Below are 19,329 nucleotides of genomic sequence, written 5' to 3'. Positions count from 1 at the left end.
ACTCTCCAGGCTCTTGGTGACACCGTTCATCAGCGCTTTCATGATGAACGAAGTTAGCTTCACCACACAGCGACAACATGCTCCATGCTCGCTATACAACTAAAGGGTGTGTCACATCAAATTGCATCACGGAAAAAACGTTGTAGAAATTCGCCCAGTAGACCGATCCTTTTGAAAATTTTAGACAGTAAAATAAAAACTATTAAACAACTTTTGGCATTTTCTTTTTATTCATACTTCGAGCCCAAGCCCGTAGGCTCGCACCTTCCTTTTTACCCCGTCCATAAGGTTCTGTACAACTTCAGGTTGTAGTTTTTTTTGAACAGAAATCCATTTTCTCTTGAAGTCCGCCTCCGATTTGACAACTTTTGGGTTGGCTCCGGCGCGTTGGGCGGGTTCATTTCCTTTGGCACGAAGGTGACCCCGTTGGCTTCGTACCACTCCAACACGTCCTTTGAATAGTAGCACGAAGCGAGATCCGGCCAAAAGATGGTCGGGCCCTCGTGCTGCTTCAATAGTGGTAGTAAGCGCTTCTGTAGGCACTCCTTAAGGTAAACCTGCCCGTTTACCGTGCCGGTCATCACGAAGGGGGCGCTCCGCTTTCCGCAAGAGCAGATCGCTTGCCACACCATGTACTTTTTGACAAACTTGGATAGTTCCTGCTTGCGAATCTCCTCCGGAACGCTGAATTTGTCCTCTGCGGAGAAGAACAACAGGCCCGGCAGCTGACGAAAGTCCGCTTTGACGTAGGTTTCTCGTCCATTACCAGGCAATGCGGCTTCGTCAGCATTTCGGTGTACAGCTTCCGGGCTCGCGTTTTCCCCACCATGTTTTGCCTTTCGTCGCGGTTAGGAGCCTTCTGAACATTGTATGTACGCAGGCCCTCCCGCTGCTTGGTCCGCTGGACGAATGAACTTGACAAATTCAGCTTATTGGCGACATCCCGGACCAAACTTCTCGGATCACGTCTAAACTACTTAACTACGCGCTTGTGATCTTTTTCACTGACGGAGCATCCATTTTTGCCGTTCTTCACCTTCCGGTCGATGGTTAGGTTCTCGAAGTATCGTTTTAGTACTCTGCTGACCGTGGATTGGACGATTCCCAGCATCTTACCGATGTCCCGATGTGACAACTCCGGATTCTCGAAATGAGTGCACAGGATTAATTCACGACGCTCTTTTTCGTTCGACGACATTTTTCCAAATTTACGAAAAATTTACAGTGAAGCATGGGCAACGTGATCTATACACTCTTATCTGATTATAAGCGAAAGCTGAAGATATAATTCCTAAAAATTAAATTTCTACAGCGTTTTTTCCGTGATGCAATTTGATGTGACACACCCTTTATAATTGAGTGGATTTCCGAGCGGCTCTCGCTTATATACCGATTGATGTTTCAATAACCTGTTTTGAAAGCAATTTTAAGGCTATGGAAACAAGTTTTTTAATCAAAAAGTAAGAAGTATATAACGCGTAGACATTTTATCTTTCGAATAAAGTGTTTATCATACTATTTCGTTCAGTTGTTAAGGAGCTATTATCGCTCAAAATCTCGGTCTCCGTCGTAACGCTTTCGTTATCGAAACATTGATTTACTCCCCGGTATAGAAATGAAAGACGTAGTCCTACGTCAAAAAATTGTATGACGAACAAAATCCACAATCCCCGACCTGGAGTACATGACGCTGACCACTCAGCCACGGGATCCTTATCATTCAAATGTGTGGAACCTAAATATCAAATAACTCGAAAATGAATGATTTTAGAAAATTTATTACTATGAGCTTTACGATTCGAAATTACCTTCAAAATAACATTATATATCAGAAAACGTTCATTCTTGAAGTAATTGAGATTTTGAAAACGCACTAGAAGTTGACCTTTTGATTTTTTCCGTGATCAACACACCTAGCTGAAGTTAGCAATACATAGTCAATTGGTGCATGGTGATTAGCTAGTGGCATCGAGAATGCGAAGAAAATAGAATTCGTCTTTATTCAACAATTCATTGTCAATCCTCGAAAGTAAAGAAATAAAATAGTTGAAAGAAAATTATGACATCTGATATTTTTCATAATGCAAAGCATGTCCCAATGGAATTAATAATGAAATTCAATCTAAAGTTTCATCTAATTATCACTCAGTGCTTGATAATCACGATGAAAACAAAAAACCAAGTTCCTTTACCGAATATTTATGCCGTTGGTGGAAAAAACTGGGAAAAGTTCTATCAGGTTGACCAACACGTTAATGATTGAAATAATATACATGCCGCTCGTGTAGTGAACCTTTCTCCCGATGGTCATTAACCTCATCTGAACTGAGAGTAAAAGCATCATATGGTTCGAATCGCAAAAGTGAAAACTGTTCTATTCTTGTTCGTAGACAAAATTACAATGCATGACCATCAAGCTCATCACGATAATTTATGCCGGTTCCCATCTAGCTGACCACGCCGAATCTATGCTGCGTGAATCGTGCACTCAGTGCACTAAATGGATCTTTATGTAAATTCACAATAAGATGCATAACAATATAGACATTTCAATACAACCGCTCGCGGGTGGTCATTCACACAAGCCTAATGAATACTTGCAGAAGCACTGTTCTAGGGGTTTTGACTCAGTTACCACAGAAACAGATAGTTCTGCACGGATTTTACTGTTTTGATGAGACTGGATACAGAAAGATTTAGCTCGCGATTAATTTTTTGGATTACTGGTTGCTCTCAGTGATTTAGTTAGTTTGCTCTCAAATAGAAATGCAAACTCAGGTGATGTAAATCTCGGCTGGGATTTAGATTTTCAAATCTTTCAATTAGATTTCTTGGAGTGGATTTGAAACACTAAGAGGCTGCGTAATGATCCTCATAAAAGATCTAGAGAAAAAGTTGATAGGTTTGGACCTATTTAGGGGCACGGACGGGATTTGACATAGGACTGTTTTTTGTGTGTAGTAATTACATTTAAATTGAATTTTTTCATTGTTCAAAATCTTTTTTTCCCCTCTTTTCATACATCAAATGTAAGCCCTGAAAAAAACGTTTCTTGTGTGAACTTGTATCATTTAAACAGATTAGATAAGATAACGTGGTAGAATCAGGAACCACATTCTGTTCAAAAATGTACACAAAAATGCTGTTAAAGCCATTACTAACCTTTTCCTCTGTTTATTCAAACCTTTCTCTACGGCAGTGTGCTCCGTCGGAGTGCTACCGCTGAACGGAGCACTGCGCCGAAAAGTATGCATATCGCGCTAGTGTGATCGATGTGCAGTATCACACTGATGTCGTCTATAGACGACACTCGCAGCGAAAGGGTTGAGGGGGTATTCTAGTGTTTCGGATGTTTTTTCGAGCTCCGTAAAAATAAAGCAAAAAATATTTTTACTATTTTTACTATTTTTACATTATATCATCATTTGTTCATCTATATTTTAATAATAAAACAAAAATTGAACGGAGAAAAAATATTCATAACGAGAATAGTTAAGAGCTGATGAAGTGACGGGGTAAAAAAAAGTTGTGCTATGGCGTACACGATTCCAGCTCTTCTGGTTATCTGAAACGGAAAAATCGAACTGAATCAGTAAAGGTGCCGCTATTGGATGAACCTCGGATAAGTCGAAAGCATCTTTTTTGTTAAAGTTTTGACAAAATGCGGTTTCAAACGTTTTTTCCTCCGTTTCTCATTTTTTTTAAATAGTAAAATTGAAAAAATATATTTTTTTAGAGGTTCATGTGATACAGAGATGCCTGAAGATTGTATTCATATAAATTTGATATGAATCAATTCAGTAGAACTTGAGATATCGTGTACGTCAGTTTGAAAAAAAAACTAGTTTCGAGAAAAATGCGAAAAAATTGAGTTTTTTTTAAATTTCTAGACTAGAATACTGCCCTATTATGCAGAAGAAGACAAGTAGTCATCATTTGGCATTGTTAAACACAAGTCTAAATAGTTAAGAGCTACATAAATATAAGCCTAAGTCAAATAAATCTATGACTACCGAAAAATACTATGGATAAAAATAGCATTTTCCCCCTCGTTGTCACGCTGTCCAAAACATTGTTTGTAGAGGATTTTACTTTTTTTATACCCAGGTGATGTATATTGAGTATCCTATGGCCGTGAGTGCTCCAAAAGTTTGGGAAGATCGTGTAGCTGCTGTAGTGAATTGATCTCATTGGGTGCTAAGTTCTACTTATGTATAGAAAAGGGAAAGGAGATTGGGCAAGTGCATTCGAAGAAGAGAAGCAGGCTTCTAAGGAATCGACGGTTCCCGGAATAAATCGCCACAGAAAACGACTGCAACAGAAACCACCGCTTATAAAATGTGTAGTAGGCTATAAATATTGTGGCGCGGTATTGTATTTCAAAACAAGAATTAACCGGGCAAACGTATCGCCCCAGGCAAACGTAACGCCCCGGGCAGACGTATACCGTCCGACGCTCGCTAGAGCTCGGTCGGACATTGCTAAAGGATCGTATCCTATGTTTCAAACTAACCGGGCAATCAGTGGATCCCAGGTTTGCGTGCGAGACACCGCCGCTTCCGACGGCGGGTCGGCGGTGGACTCGGATTGCGTCATCTTGGCGGCATGGGCCGCCTCGATTCCTTATCCTCGCCAAATGGGGACTTCGTCCCCATTACATTGTCCTCAGAATAAATTTCGAAAAACGAGAACAAGAGAATAAATTTATAATAGAAATGTGAGGCACATGATGTTTTTCCCGCGCCAAATATTTCTAGCCTACTACACTTTTTCTAAGCGGTTGTTTCTGTTGCAGTTGTTTACTGTGGCGATTTATTCCGGTCACCGGAATCGACATATGATCGACATATCAAATTGGAACCAATGCCTAGCCTTTTGTTAAAAAAATATTGAACTTGCAAACAATGGATTTTATTTCGTAATCATTGATTGTAGTTGTTTTTTGTTGTTTTCATGGCTAGAGGGCACTACATTTTTTGAAATATTTTTCTTTGAAAGCTGAGGGTTTTTATACATAACATATCTCGATATAAGAGATGCAATTTTTTTCGTTTTTGAGATATCATTTTTCAAAGTTGAAATCATGGCAGAAAAATCATTTTTCCGTCGGAAACCGCAAAAAGTCAGGTGTTGTCATGTCACAAAAGTATTGGACCAACAACAAGCGAATTCAACTGTAAATAAGTTGACCAAATAGTTCCGGACTAAAAACGGGACACGTAAGCAAAATGAAACAAAAATTCCTTTTTTAGAATTTTATTGAGTGAATGAAACCGAGAATAAAACAAAAAAAAAACATTTTTATACATCCATTCCATGCCAAACCGATATAGTGGTTCTCATATTTCGTTAACATTGGTAGTTTTGTTCCTTATCGCATAATATTAGACCAGAATTTTTTGGATAAAAGGAGAAAAAATGATATTTCGAACCATCCTAATGAATAAATCAAAAAACTGCCTGCCTTTTTGTAGCTGCTTTGTTCTCTTCCAGGAATGAATATTTAGATAATTATGATTTTTGGAAATTTTCTCATAAACTTTGTCACAATCCAGATAAAAGGTTATTGACAATTATTTATGATTTCAACATTGAGTCGTGACATTTCCGTTGTCCACATATTGTTCATCATGGAAAAAATATTCCAAATGATGCAGTACTACTAGACACACATGAGATATAAGAAGCGAGCTCACACACATCACACTTTAAAGGGTGTGTCACATCAAATTGCATCACGGAAAAATCGCTGCAGAAATTTAATTTTTAGGAATTATATCTTCAGCTTTCGCTTATAATCAGATAAGAGTGTATATATCACGTTGGCCATGCTTCACTGTCAATTTTTCGTAAATTTGGAAAAATGTCGTCGAACGAAAAAGAGCGTCGTGAATTAATCCTGCGCACTCATTTCGAGAATCCGGAGTTGTCACATCGGGACATCGGTAAGATGCTGGGAATCGTCCAATCCGCGGTCAGCAGAGTACTAAAACGATACTTCGAGAACCTAACCATCGACCGGAAGGTGAAGAACGGCAAAAATGGATGTTCCGTCAGTCAAAAAGATCACAAGCGCGTAGTTAAGTAGTTTAGACGTGATCCGAGAAGTTCGGTCCGGGATGTCGCCAATAAGCTGAATTTGTCAAGTTCATTCGTCCAGCGGACCAAGCAGCGGGAGGGCCTGCGTACATACAAGATTCAGAAGGCTCCTAACCGCGACGAAAGGCAAAACATGGTGGGGAAGACGCGAGCCCGGAAGCTGTACACCGAAATGCTGACGAAGCCGCATTGCCTGGTAATGGACGACGAAAGCTACTTCAAAGCGGACTTTCGTCAGCTGCCGGGCCTGTTGTTCTTCTCCGCAGAGGACAAATTCAGCGTTCCGGAGGAGATTCGCAAGCAGAAACTATCCAAGTTTGCCAAAAAGTACATGGTGTGGCAAGCGATCTGCTCTTGCGGAAAGCGGAGCGCCCCCTTCGTGATGACCGGCATGGTAAACGGGCAGGTTTACCTTAAGGAGTGCCTACAGAAGCGCTTACTACCACTATTGAAGCAGCACGAGGGCCCGACCATCTTCTGGCCGGATCTCGCTTCGTGCCACTATTCAAAGGACGTGTTGGAGTGGTACGAAGCCAACGGAGTCACCTTCGTGCCAAAGGAAATGAACCCGCCCAACGCGCCGGAGCTTCGCCCAATAGAGAAATATTGGGCGATTATGAAGCAGGCCCTCCGGAAGAACCCAAAAGTTGTCAAATCGGAGGCGGACTTCAAGAGAAAATGGATTTCTGTTCAAAAAAAACTACAACCTGACGTTGTACAGAACCTTATGGACGGGGTAAAGAGGAAGGTGCGAGCATACGGGCTTGGGCTCGAAGTATGAATAAAAAGAAAATGCCAAAAGTTGTTTAATAGTTTTTATTTTACTGTCTAAAATTTTCAAAAGTATCAGTCTACTGGGCGAATTTCTACAGCGTTTTTTCCGTGATGCAAATTGATGTGACACACCCTTTAGAAATTCATTTTCCAGAATATTGAGAATATTTACACCCAACGATTTGCAACTGGCAAGGATTATTAGTTCCACCACCACCTAATCTCATCAATTTTAATTACTTTAGCTGTTGTGTACTCTTCAAACAACATGTTTCCATTTATCTGGAAGATTTTTTTCTTATGGTACTTTGAATGGTCAGTTAGGAATGGACTTCAATAGAACCCATTTATACTATTGTGTGTTTACTAGACTAACTTTTCATTGTATGTAAAATTATCCACAGTTTAAGTTAATTTGTTTACTGTGTTTCATCTGAATCAACTAACCATTCAAGACCATATTGCTCTTCATTAGTCAGAAATACTCGTTTCTTTTTATGTTGAAGAGTTCTATTTTTTTTATATATCGTTCATTCTTATAGGTTTAGTTATATAAATTTGATGAAGCTTAATTCTAAAACTATTTTTAATTCTAAAGTATATTTATAATTTGCTTATTCTACGGTTAATATGATGGGAAATCGATCAAACGCAGACGGCTCGAAGTAAGTAGGGTGACATAATTTTATCATATAGATGAAGTGACATAAGGAGATTTGGACAATTTGGATGTTTACACACGAAGATCGATAGTTTCGAGAAAAAGATAGATTTGGTCTAATCGAACTAACACATCCCAAACTTGTCACAATGGGTTGTTTTCCTCGGGCCCAAAAAGAGTTTTCTAAATTCAAGCTGGCTTCAAGATACACCTCGCACGACCAGGCAACATGCTCAATGTCGTGATAACCTTGACCACAAGCGCAGATATTATTGTTGGTAAGATTGATACGAAATAACAGCGCGTCTAACGAACAGTGATTGGACATGAGTCGGGAGAAGTTGCGAATGAAATTCCGACTGAAAATACAGATTTTTGAACCATGGTTTGAGGCTAACCTTCGGGATAATCGATTTGACGCTGATAAGAATTCTAATAAAAACATCAAAATTAACGGCAATATCAGTGGCAGATACATCGTCTCTTTGAACAAGACGAATAAATGTTTGAAAGGTGACCAATTGATGTCTCTGTTTGAAGGCAACGATAGTTTTGAGCATCGGTTTTCAGTTAAATCCCGTAATCAGGATACTTTTCTTGTAGAAGAAAATAAGAGCGCAATCCTTCAAAAATATTAAGTATACTCTCGATAGAAAGTCCAAGAGGAAGGAATCGTGTGTTAAAATGTACAGGGTTTCCCAACTTTAAATTCCGAAAGTAAATTGAAATAAAACACACTTAGAATTCGAATTTCGATGAAACTTTTATTTCAAATTAAAGTTTGGTTTATGCCATTATGTGTGAAATACAACATCATTCAAATGTCCACCTAGGGCTTCCTCGCACCCCTTGATTCGGAACAGGTAATTTTCGATGACTTTTCGGCACATATGGGGCGGTATCTCGGTCATAACTTCACGAATATTGTCTTTCAAATGTTCAAGAGTCTGCGGAGAGTTGGCATAGACATGGTCTTTCGCATAACCCCACAAAAAAAAGTCTAGCGGGTTCAAATCGCATGATCTGGACGGCCAATTGGCATCACCAAAACGCGAAATTATGCGTCCCTCAAATTTCGTTCGCAATATGGCCATGTTCGGTCGTGTTGTGTGGCACTTGGCGCCGACCTGCTGAAACCACATGTCATCCGTATCCATATCTTCAATTTGTGGCAAAAAAAAATCGATTAACATGCGGCCATAGCGCTCACCATTCACAGTTACCGTCTCGTCGTCCTCATTTTCAAAGAAATACGGCCCGATGACTCCACCAGACCATAATGCGCACAAAACAGTGACTTTTGGCGGATGCAATGGCCTCTCAACAATCACGTGTGGATTTTCTGAGCCCTATATACGGAAATTTTGGGTGTTCACATAGCCACCGAGCTCGAAATGTGCCTCATCGCTGAAGAAAATTTGATGCGAAAATTCAGCATTTTGCTGCTGTTGTTCGTTCACCCAATCGACGTATGTCCGACGCATTCCATGGTCACCATGCTCTAATTTTTGTACCAGTTGGACTTTAAATGGATGTAGGCGCAAGTCCAAATGCAAAATTCGCCACAATGATGTGTTTGAGAAGCCCAATTGCTGAGCACGCCGGGGAATCGAAACATTCGGGTCATCCTCCACACTGGCAGCAACAGCAACAATATTTTCGGCCAAACGCACATTACGATGATGCACAGGTTTCACAATATCCGCTACGGATTTCGTTCGAATTTACGCACTACATTAGCGATTGTGTGCTCTGTAGACCGTCCATGACGACCAAAATCCGTCCGTAATGCTCGAAAAACATTTGCCGGTTATCATCATTTTTATAGTATAATTTAACAAAATTAACACGTTGTGCGATGCTAAAACGATCCATATTGTAAAATGGGAGACATTCAACTAACGATATGACGCTTTGGTTGACAGCTATGTCAAACGGTTGTCAGCGCAGGGCTGTATACTTTCGGAAGCCCGAAATGGAAAACCCTGTACAAGCAATTTAGCGCTATGTTCACCGACGAAATCACAAAAACCCTTCATTTTTTCTACACGAATCGTGTAAAAATTGAGATATTTATGAAGTTTTACAACAGAGCTTGCAATATCGATTGCATGTTGAAGACAGTTGGGTGAAATCTCTGCGAATACAACAATGTAAATCCCAATTATTTCATCATTTCATCTGTGTACTCAAAATACGGTACAAATTGATAAAAAGACGAGATAATTAAAATTGATCAAAAAACGGTACTGTTCCGTTTAAAACGGTACGTTTGGTCATCCTAACCGTAAAATATACTCCAACTGATAATACTTGTAGGATTTTTTTTCAATTTTAGTTTGACATCGTCTACTTTTTGGTGAGTCAAAACGTTGTCACGTCACGCTGGAATGAATCATATGTTTCAAACTCACGTGTTCACGAATTATATCGAATATAGTGGGCCTGATTACGAACATCACTGTCACAAACGCTTTCACGTCACTTACACTTCACTTAATCTTTTTGTGTTATCATAATTGTCACGGACAGTTGCGTGTAACTCCGTGAAGTGAAAGAGTTCATTCCCGTTTATAAGAGACATGTCAGTTGCATAATTTGGGGCGTTTGAACGTTATGTAGGAAAAAATAATAAGTGTATGAGATAATATTCCTTTCAATTGAATGTATGTTTTAGGATGACAAGTTTGCGATTATACCTCGATGATTTCAATGCCAACTATTCGGACTCATTCCATGAATCACTTGCTTGGTGCGTTAGTTTGCTAAATCAAACGCTGGTTCAAAGATGAGGAGAAATACTTCGTTGCTCTTGAATAATGTAGTTGTTGAATATATGGGAATGTAATTTTATTTCTTCTTTATATAAATGACTCTAGAGATAAAGCATGACTACCATGAGTATAATAATCGATATCTCGCATACTCTTGTACTCAGCTCTGTCTTACTCGTTTGAATAGTTAGATGTATTTAGTATAGGTTTCTACAATTTTGATGAATAATAATATCTTCTATATCTCAGAATGAACCCGAATTTATCCATCTCATGATCAGTATAATCTGAGCTACTCCCATATGGGATTTTGAAGTTTAATCCTCTTATCTTTCCCATTTATATTTATTATTATATACATATTAATTTGGTATACGGATTCTACACACACGGTGGCAGCCGTAATAACGTTGTATACAATTCACTTCGTTTTCACCGTGAAGTGACGTTCGTGATCAGGCCCAGTATCTCCAGGGTCGAATGTTTTGTGTAAAACATATCATGCCGGGAGCTGGGATTCGATTTCCGTTCTGGTCGGAGAATTTTTCGTCATAGAAATTTCGTCCGACTTGCCAGTGCAAACATTTCCGAACTTTTAATACTCAGAATACAGTTAAGACGTGTTATATTTGGCATAGCTATCTAATTCAAGCACTTAAAAAACTGAAAAACGCAAGTAATACTACATGGAGACGGCAAAGTTCCTTTAGGACGCCATCTACGAAGAAGAATGTTATACTGAAAAAACATCAGATAGTGCTGTATATTTTCGTCTTTAATTTGGAATTAAAAACCATATCTCATTGGATAGTTGCATTGAAACGGTGTGCGTCACTCCATTTCAGCAGAAGGATGATGTGACATTGACGAGATCCGTCTCACAGCTCGCTGACCCTGAACAGTAGCATTCGAGATGGTACATAGAGGTATCCTATAAAATGAAGACAACAATGAATGTTGGGTTGGAACTATCATAAATTGTTGCATACATACCGTTAGGTTTTCCATTCATTGTGAGCAGCCCCTTCAAATGAACCTTCTGAAGAGGCACTCGGATACGACCGCAACAGCTATGTCAGCGATAGTTTCGAATCGAGGTTAGGAAGTGCAGTAGATAAATCTTACATAGTCAAACATGAAAAAACTCAAACGCTTTCATTATTTGTCTTCACTGTTTGGAAAGAACCATTTACGTCCGTTCCGAACGAGGAATATCCGAGACGGCTTTAATAGTTAGCAGCCCTATTGTTTGTTAATTTGTCTGTCTAAATAGTAGACGAAACTAAATCTGCAACATTTTTGTGTTGTTTTTTTATTTATTCCAGGTCGATGAAAGGAATTTGCATCAATTTCTGGAAAAGCACGAGCAGATATTGCTGTTTGGAACGGAGAGAGCAAGTGAGTATATTTTCTATTTACCGGCCTCGTGCAAAAACACATCGCGCGTCAATTCGGAACATTGCGCGGCTAATGGCACCTCGTCTTTGTGAATTACCTCGTATGTTTCGCTCTTGGGAGGCATTTGTTTCTTCACAATTTCCCACATTGTGCTTCAGATTATTTAACTTTTGCACCTTTATCACGGAAAGTGTACCGATCGGATAGCCGGAAGATGGTCATTAAGCGTTGTAATTGGTGTACCTCGTGGTTTTGGCTTAGCTTAGCACGCTTGGAATAGTTTCAGTGGTTCCTTATGTTTGTCTTGTTGGAATGATGACGATTTTTATCTAGATTGAGATTTCACAGCACATTTTTTGCACAAGCACATCAGAACATTCTTGAAGGCAGAATGTAAATGGCAAGGTTGAATTCGGTATTGTTAATTGTTTAGCATGATCACAGCTGTTATAATGAGACCATAACCTTTGCTCAATGATAATAATTATTCAGAATCATTTCATTATAATTAGGCATATGACATTTCAGGTGACTTCATAATCGCCAGTGTCCAGCGGCGGAAACGAGAAATAAGATCAACGCATAAATCGATTCAATTTAATTTGAGTGATAGTGATTGTAAGATTTTTTACTTTTCGAAGCGACTTATCGGAATAATCGGATATTCAATACTTACAGCTGGAGGGTTCTCTGTGAAACTGACAAAATCCGAAATTCTGATAGACGACTCTTTCGTGATCATCGAAAGCCATGATAACTCGACGCAGCTGTTCGGCGATTCCTATCAGTTCGTACAGAAATACGCCGACTGTTTTTATCGAAATGAACAGGCGGCATTCGATTTATGTGACGGAGGAGTTAGAGGTTTATTGAAGTCGAATCAAACCGAGTTGGTCATACAACCGCTACCGGAGCGGTTTGGTTCAGATCACCACATTATAATTAAGAGAAATCAAACCCATGATTCGACTGTTTATACCCATCAGACTGATAAAAATGTGATATTCGAGCCGGATATGTCCACTTATGAACCGACTGCTGCTGCCTTTGGATATAAGGACCGCAGTAAACGATACATAGATAATGCAAAGGTTCCTGATGTTCTACATATTGAGACTGCAATCTTCATCGATAAGGATCTCTACAAACATATGTCCAAAAATTTTCCTAAGAACACAGAAGCTCATCTTGTTCGATTCGTTCTAGCAATGATCAACGGTGTTCAACTTTTATATAATCATCCTTCTCTGGGACACCCGATAAATTTTATTCTGAAACGATTGGAAATTCTCCACAATGATCCAGCGGACCTTCGTCGATCGAGTGATATCGATATATATTTGAACAGTTTTTGCAACTGGCAGAAGAAGCTGAATCCAGTTTCGGACGCTGATCCGGTGCATTTTGACCATGCCGTCATTCTTACCGGATTGGATCTGTACGTGGTGAGCAAAAATGGGAAAGTGAGCAACCAGGTGGTCGGACTAGCACCAGTTGCTGGCATGTGTACAACGACTTCCAGCTGCACAATCAACGAGGGAAAACACTTCGAAAGTGTGTTTGTGGTAGCGCATGAAATTGGACACAAGTGAGTTCATAATTTATTCATTGACCATATTATAGATAGAAAGAATTACGATGATTCTTTACAGGAAAAGTGGTCTTTGTGTGGTGGGTACACCCAAACTAGCGTTGGTAGAAAACATGTCATCTTTGGCAGAAAAGATGCCATCTCCTGCGCATGAGAGTCAAATGCGGAAATAATGAGCTATTTTAAAAGCTTAAAAATTGTTTGTGTGTATGCGAGCAGACATATCTTTCTGTTTTCTTTTTTCTTTTCATTTGGGATTGTGCAAAAAAAAAAGTCCATACGACGTCAATGGGGATCGAACAAAGGCCGGCTGGAATGCAAAGTTACTTTACACGACCACGCTATCCATATAGCTGCCAGCGCTATTATAAAGGAGCGTGATAATACTACACCTCATCATAAAATGAAGTTGGAAGGTGTTTTCTAATACGATAAAGAAGAACATGAACGAGAATATATCTTTCTCTGTCTGGGCCGTGTATTTGGCAAGCTATACGAAAAGCTTTCATATGCTTTCATTTCAATGTGTCTCCTGTTTCGCTCCCTCATGTTGGCTCTAGCATATATATTATACAAATGATATACATGTATTGGGGAGTAGAACATTTTAAGTTATCTTTCAGCTCATTTAATGTAATAAATCGGGATACCAGAACATGTGCTAAAAATTAACTTTGGGTGTAGGAACCGTACAAAAATAAACGCATAAAAAATCGTACAGACCTCCACCAATTGCTATAAAAATAAATTTCGTGACACAATCAAAAGATAATTGTTCGATGAATAGGGACTGCACGGAAAAGTTCCAAGATTGAAGGATAAAACGGAGGATGTGAATGATTTAAGTAAGGGAATATTTGGATGTAACCTTGCTCTTTTTTCGCACTGCCAGTTGCAAACAACCTTCACTTTAGGTTTTGTAATAAGTCTAATCGCAATCATGCAGGAACGTGAAAGTACTCTGAAAGACGTCAATTAATATTAGATTTCCACATAAAATCTCTTGTTATATTTAGTTTCATTTAATCATTTTTTGAGCGGCCAGATCAGAGAATAATACAAAATGCATACTTTTAAATGTATACACGTAAAAACAAACAAAACAACGAATGAGTCTAATAATTGACTGAAGCAATATTTATGTAGTGCGATGAAATACATGGCAAGAAAAACCTTAACTGCCGAGAACTTCATTGAATACGTTTCGTTTTCATATAACATAGAAAAAAAATCGCACAGAATAGGTTCTACTGTACTTCGGCCAGTATTTCGATATTTTTGTTATTATTAATTCAATCAATAACGTTATTATCATTCAGGTTAAAGATTATGTTGAAAATTGCATTTTTCACCGCTTATATTTTTTCTCAGTTTAAGTAATTTTGTTGGGACAATAGTTAGTCACCCATTGCAGTAGCGTCTCCTGTTATCAGAATTCAAACTTTTTGGTATGTTTCAATTGTACGATAACGTGGTATCAAATTTATGGTGGCCATTTATGGTGAACTGTGGTTGAATGTATCCGGCAGATCAAGCTAATCCCATGATCTCAGATTTCGATTTGACGGACAAAAAAATGCTGATTGCTGTACTGTGCTTCTCATTTATCTTCGAGAAGGTTACAAGTCGTACAGATCAAATGCACAACCGAATTGGATCTTCAAACAGAAAAAAGTAGTCAAAACCCTGGTCCGAGGCTTCAACATCGTGTGCATCTAAAGATATCTCTTTATGGACGATGAAACATATATAAAGGAATTCCGAGACAAAAATTTTGTTCAGCTTCTCCCCGGACCAAAGTTCGTGTCAAATATTAGGTTGGAGAAAAGTAATTCATTATTTTTGCATAAAATTCAAAACTTTATTCAAGATGTTTTGGATTGTCCGATTTGGGTAAAATATGCACCATTTTGTTGTATTTTGAAGCTAGCATCATAATGCCTCTCTCATTGTTGGTGCTTGGTGACGAAAAACTCTAGTAATCGATTTTAACAACCTTCTCTCCATCCCAATTTCCAATCACTCAGGAAGTTTTGCAATGCAAGAAAAAGATGGTCAACAGTCAACCCTCCTATAATGCGGTACTCTTATAGCGCGGTTTCCGTTCAACAAAGTCCCATCAGCTTTTTTTGTGCACCCAATGCATGATTTTAACTGGATATGTTTATATACACATTCAACATAATCTCTTAGCCGTTTACGACATCGGTTTCAGGCAAGCTCTGGTTTAGAGGATATGATTCGTAAGTCAAGATGGGCTGCAAAATTAGCGTGTAAAGAAAGATGAAACGTTTGCAACATGAACTATTGTAGAGTTCACAGACCGTGCACAAGCGTATCGTGTTTTGTTTACATAAAATCAGTATACTTTAAAAATGGTTACAGAAATAATGTGCAGATTGAGTATGCGAATCCACTTCTTTAACTTCAATATCATTAACGTCCGTTGTTCTCATCTAGGTAGGGATCCATTTTTATCATAGAAGAACACCCGAATGCAGTTTTGAAACAACAACACATTTGAACATTTGAATGGAAATTTTTAGTTTAGTTTTTGTTTGATTTTTTTATCATTTCCTTTTATAACCTTCTATTGGTCTCCATACTCACCGCGTTATAGGAGGGTTGACTGTAATCGTTTGGTGCCAGGTCCTGACTATATGATGGATGCATTGAATATTCCTGACCAAGTTCTCGGAGCCTCTGGCAAGTTACTACACACCTGTGTGGCCTTGCGTTGTCCTGATGGAACACAACACCTCTTCTGTGGGTCAATTCCGGCAGTTTCTGGTCAATCGCTAGCTTCAAACGGTCCAGTTGTTGACAGTAGAGTCCTGAATTTAGTATATGGCAATATGGAAGCAACTCATACGAAACTATTCCTTTTAAGTTTCACCAAATACACAGCAGAACATTTCTGGCCGTGAATTCTGGTTTGGCCGCCATTTGAGCTGCTTCGACCACGATATTTTCGCACAATATTATTGCGATGTTCCAGCGGTGTGATTTTTATCGTTCTTGAGTTATGATTTTTCAAAGTTAGTCAATGGTCCAAAAAATCATTTTGCCCTTTTTCCAAAAATGCTTTTTCAAAAAATCATAACTTTGGAGCTATTGAACCGATTCAGATGATCGATATATAAAATTAAGTCAATGAGCTAATCTCCTTTTTGAAAATATTACGCTTGCAAAAAAAATGGTATTTTGTTTCTGTTATTATTGATTGTATTTGTTTTTAATAGTTCACATGGTGAAAGATAGAGGGCACTATTTTTTAAATATTTTTTCTTGAAAGCTGTGTTTTTTGTATTTTATTTCGTTGTAGAGTTATGATTTATCAAAGTTAACTTATTCTCAGTCTTCGCTCGATATTCATATGCGACTAGGCAAGATCTGTGCGACTAGAATTTTTTTTTTCTAAAAAGTGATTTTCTGAATTTTGGGGTACCCTAAAATGGAAATGGGCACTGTGTGGATGGTGAATGTAATCCTCTCTTTTACATCTAACATATTTCGCCTGAAATGCGCTGCCTATCCTTTTATACATACCGTGTCTATGCGACACAGCCCTGTCACCCATATTTCGCCTGTTTTGAGGTTCGTGCTAGCCCTGTATCATTCAACCCGAGTTCGAGTTCTCGGCCTCTTTCGGATTCGGAGGGCGGTATAGGTAAGTCGTGTTTTCTGCGACTCTGAAACATTTCCAAAATGGCTGGTGGCTTGGTGGCTGGAACCGCACAGGCACCCTAATGACAAAATAAAAAATGTGGATCTAATGTTTATCGTATTGTTACGCAACAAAATACAGTATTTTTTGTGTTTCATAAAGAATTTACTGATTTTTTAAAATAATAATCTTGCAGTAATGGCTTGAGGTTAATAAGATTTTTTTTCCATCTCACCTATTTTATTCATATAGCGTTATAATAGATAAATAACATCGTTTACCTTTTTTTTACCAAAGCACAGAGAATGTAAATACCAAAATTGCACTCATACTGTCGTGAAAATACATTTTCTTTGACAGTTTATTTTTCAAATAAATTGAAAATGAACAATTCAAAGCGTAAAGAAGGGATTAGATCAGTTCTAGAAAGATTCCACTACGATCGAAATCCTATTTTACTGTTTTTTGAACTACGTTTTGCTACTGATTGTTGAATTGAACAAAACAAGCGGAAACACCTGAATTTACTCAGATTAATTCGGACACCAGAACACTTTACTTTTTTTACGTTCTTGAGTAATATATGCCAAGAATAATACATCAAATCTGATGTACCAGGACCAGACTTTGGAGAAGAACCTCTGAAGATATCTACGTAGGTGTTGAAGATGTAGAAATAGAAGCTACTGAACTGGACGAACCGCAGCCGCTTGGTTGCGCGTTCGCTTACTAAGCGATCGATCGTGAGTTCTAACTCAGGGCGCTCAATCGGCCATCTTTCTATTTTTATTGAATAACTACGTCAACGCAACAATCATCAGCGATGAAGATCGATCCACGGTGGAACGAAGATCGATTCATCCATCCAACTGATCTGCTCTGCAAGAAACATCGGGCTGTTGTGCTATAAATAGCACAACAATGATCATATCAACTGTGCTTTCTGACCTGGTGGACAACATTTTAAATGCTTTAAATAGAAACGACCCTCTTAAAAGCATAGTATTATGTTTGCTTCCGATTGTGAGAACATTTTTGAAAGAAAAATGTGGTTTTTTGGCAGCGTTCATTTCCCTCGATGCCTAATTCAGTGCAAGAGGTCAAGGATTTGACCACTGTCATACAGTGGAATTGCAGAAGCATCATTCCTAAACTAGATCAGTTTAAATTTTTAGTTCACAGCTCTAACTGTGATGTATTTTCTCTCTGTGAAACATGGCTTTCTTCAGCCGATGAGCTGAATTTCCACGATTTCAACATTATTCGCCTCGATCGAAATGACTCGTTTGGTGGCGTACTATTGGGGATTAAAAAATGTCACTCCTTCTATAGAGTCACTCTCCCATCGATTACAGGCATTGAAGTTGTTGCTTGCCAGACACAAATCAATGGCAAAGACCTCTGTTTTGCTTCAATATATATTCCTCCCAGAACTACGGTAGGCCGCCATCAGTTCTTTGATACTATCGAGGCAATGCCGGAGCCGCGGGTAATCTTAGGTGATTTTAACTCCCATGGAACAGCATGGGGATCACTCTACGATGACAACCGTGCCACTTTGATTTATGATCTGTGCGACAACTTCAAATTGACAGTTTTGAATACTGGGGAAGCAACCAGAATAGCCAACCCTCCTGCACGGGCAAGCGTGCTAGACATATCTCTATGCTCTTCTTCGTTATCCCTGGATTGCATGTGGAAGGTAATCCAAGATCCCCACGGTAGTGATCACCTACCAATAATTTTATCGATCGCTAATGAATCAAGCTCTCGTGAGTCAGTCAATATTTCGTATGACCTCACGAAGAATATTGACTGGAGAACATTTGCGGAAAAAATATCTGAAGCAATTGTTTCAATGCATGAACTTCCTCCACTCGAAGAGTATAACTTTATATCGAGTTTGATTTACGAAAGCGCACTTCAAGCTCAAAAGAAACGTGTACCGGCTACCACTTTCCGACGTCGTCCTCCATCACTTTGGTGGGACAAGGAATGTTCAAAGGTCTACCTTGAAAAATCATCCGCTTTCAAAAAATTCAGGAAAACTGGATTAGTGGAATGGTTTCTGAAGTACCAAGCTCTAGAAGCCAAACTAAAAGGTTTGATTAAAACAAAAAAGGGTGGATATTGGCGGAAGTTCGTCAATGGTTTGTCAAGGGAGACCGCTATGAGCACTCTTTGGAATACGGCTAGGAAAATGCGTGGCTGGAACCATACAAACGAAAGTGAGGAATACTCTGACCGTTGGATTTTTAACTTTGCAAGGAAGGTTTGCCCCGACACCGTTCCTGCACAAAACGTCGTACGCGACATTCCACTTCAAAGCGATTATGAGAATTTTTCGATGGTGGAATTCTCAATT

General features: G+C 38.9%; 1 protein-coding gene across 1 annotated transcript in view; it reads left to right on the top strand.

The window, feature by feature from the left end:
* Window positions 1-19,329, top strand: part of LOC129771926 (A disintegrin and metalloproteinase with thrombospondin motifs adt-1) — a 47,378-nt gene that overhangs the window by 18,395 nt on the left and 9,654 nt on the right. The window contains exons 2-4 of the mRNA XM_055776073.1: window positions 11,634-11,706; window positions 12,235-12,324; window positions 12,385-13,294. Of these exons, the coding sequence (XP_055632048.1) occupies window positions 11,634-11,706; window positions 12,235-12,324; window positions 12,385-13,294 (1,073 nt within the window). The remainder of the gene's footprint in view (window positions 1-11,633; window positions 11,707-12,234; window positions 12,325-12,384; window positions 13,295-19,329) is intronic.

This window comes from Toxorhynchites rutilus, chromosome 2, assembly GCF_029784135.1.
Source record: "Toxorhynchites rutilus septentrionalis strain SRP chromosome 2, ASM2978413v1, whole genome shotgun sequence".
Classification (NCBI taxonomy): Eukaryota; Metazoa; Arthropoda; class Insecta; order Diptera; family Culicidae; genus Toxorhynchites; species Toxorhynchites rutilus.
Note: the sequence above shows the minus strand (reverse complement) of the source record. Positions and strands in the feature narration are given on the sequence as shown.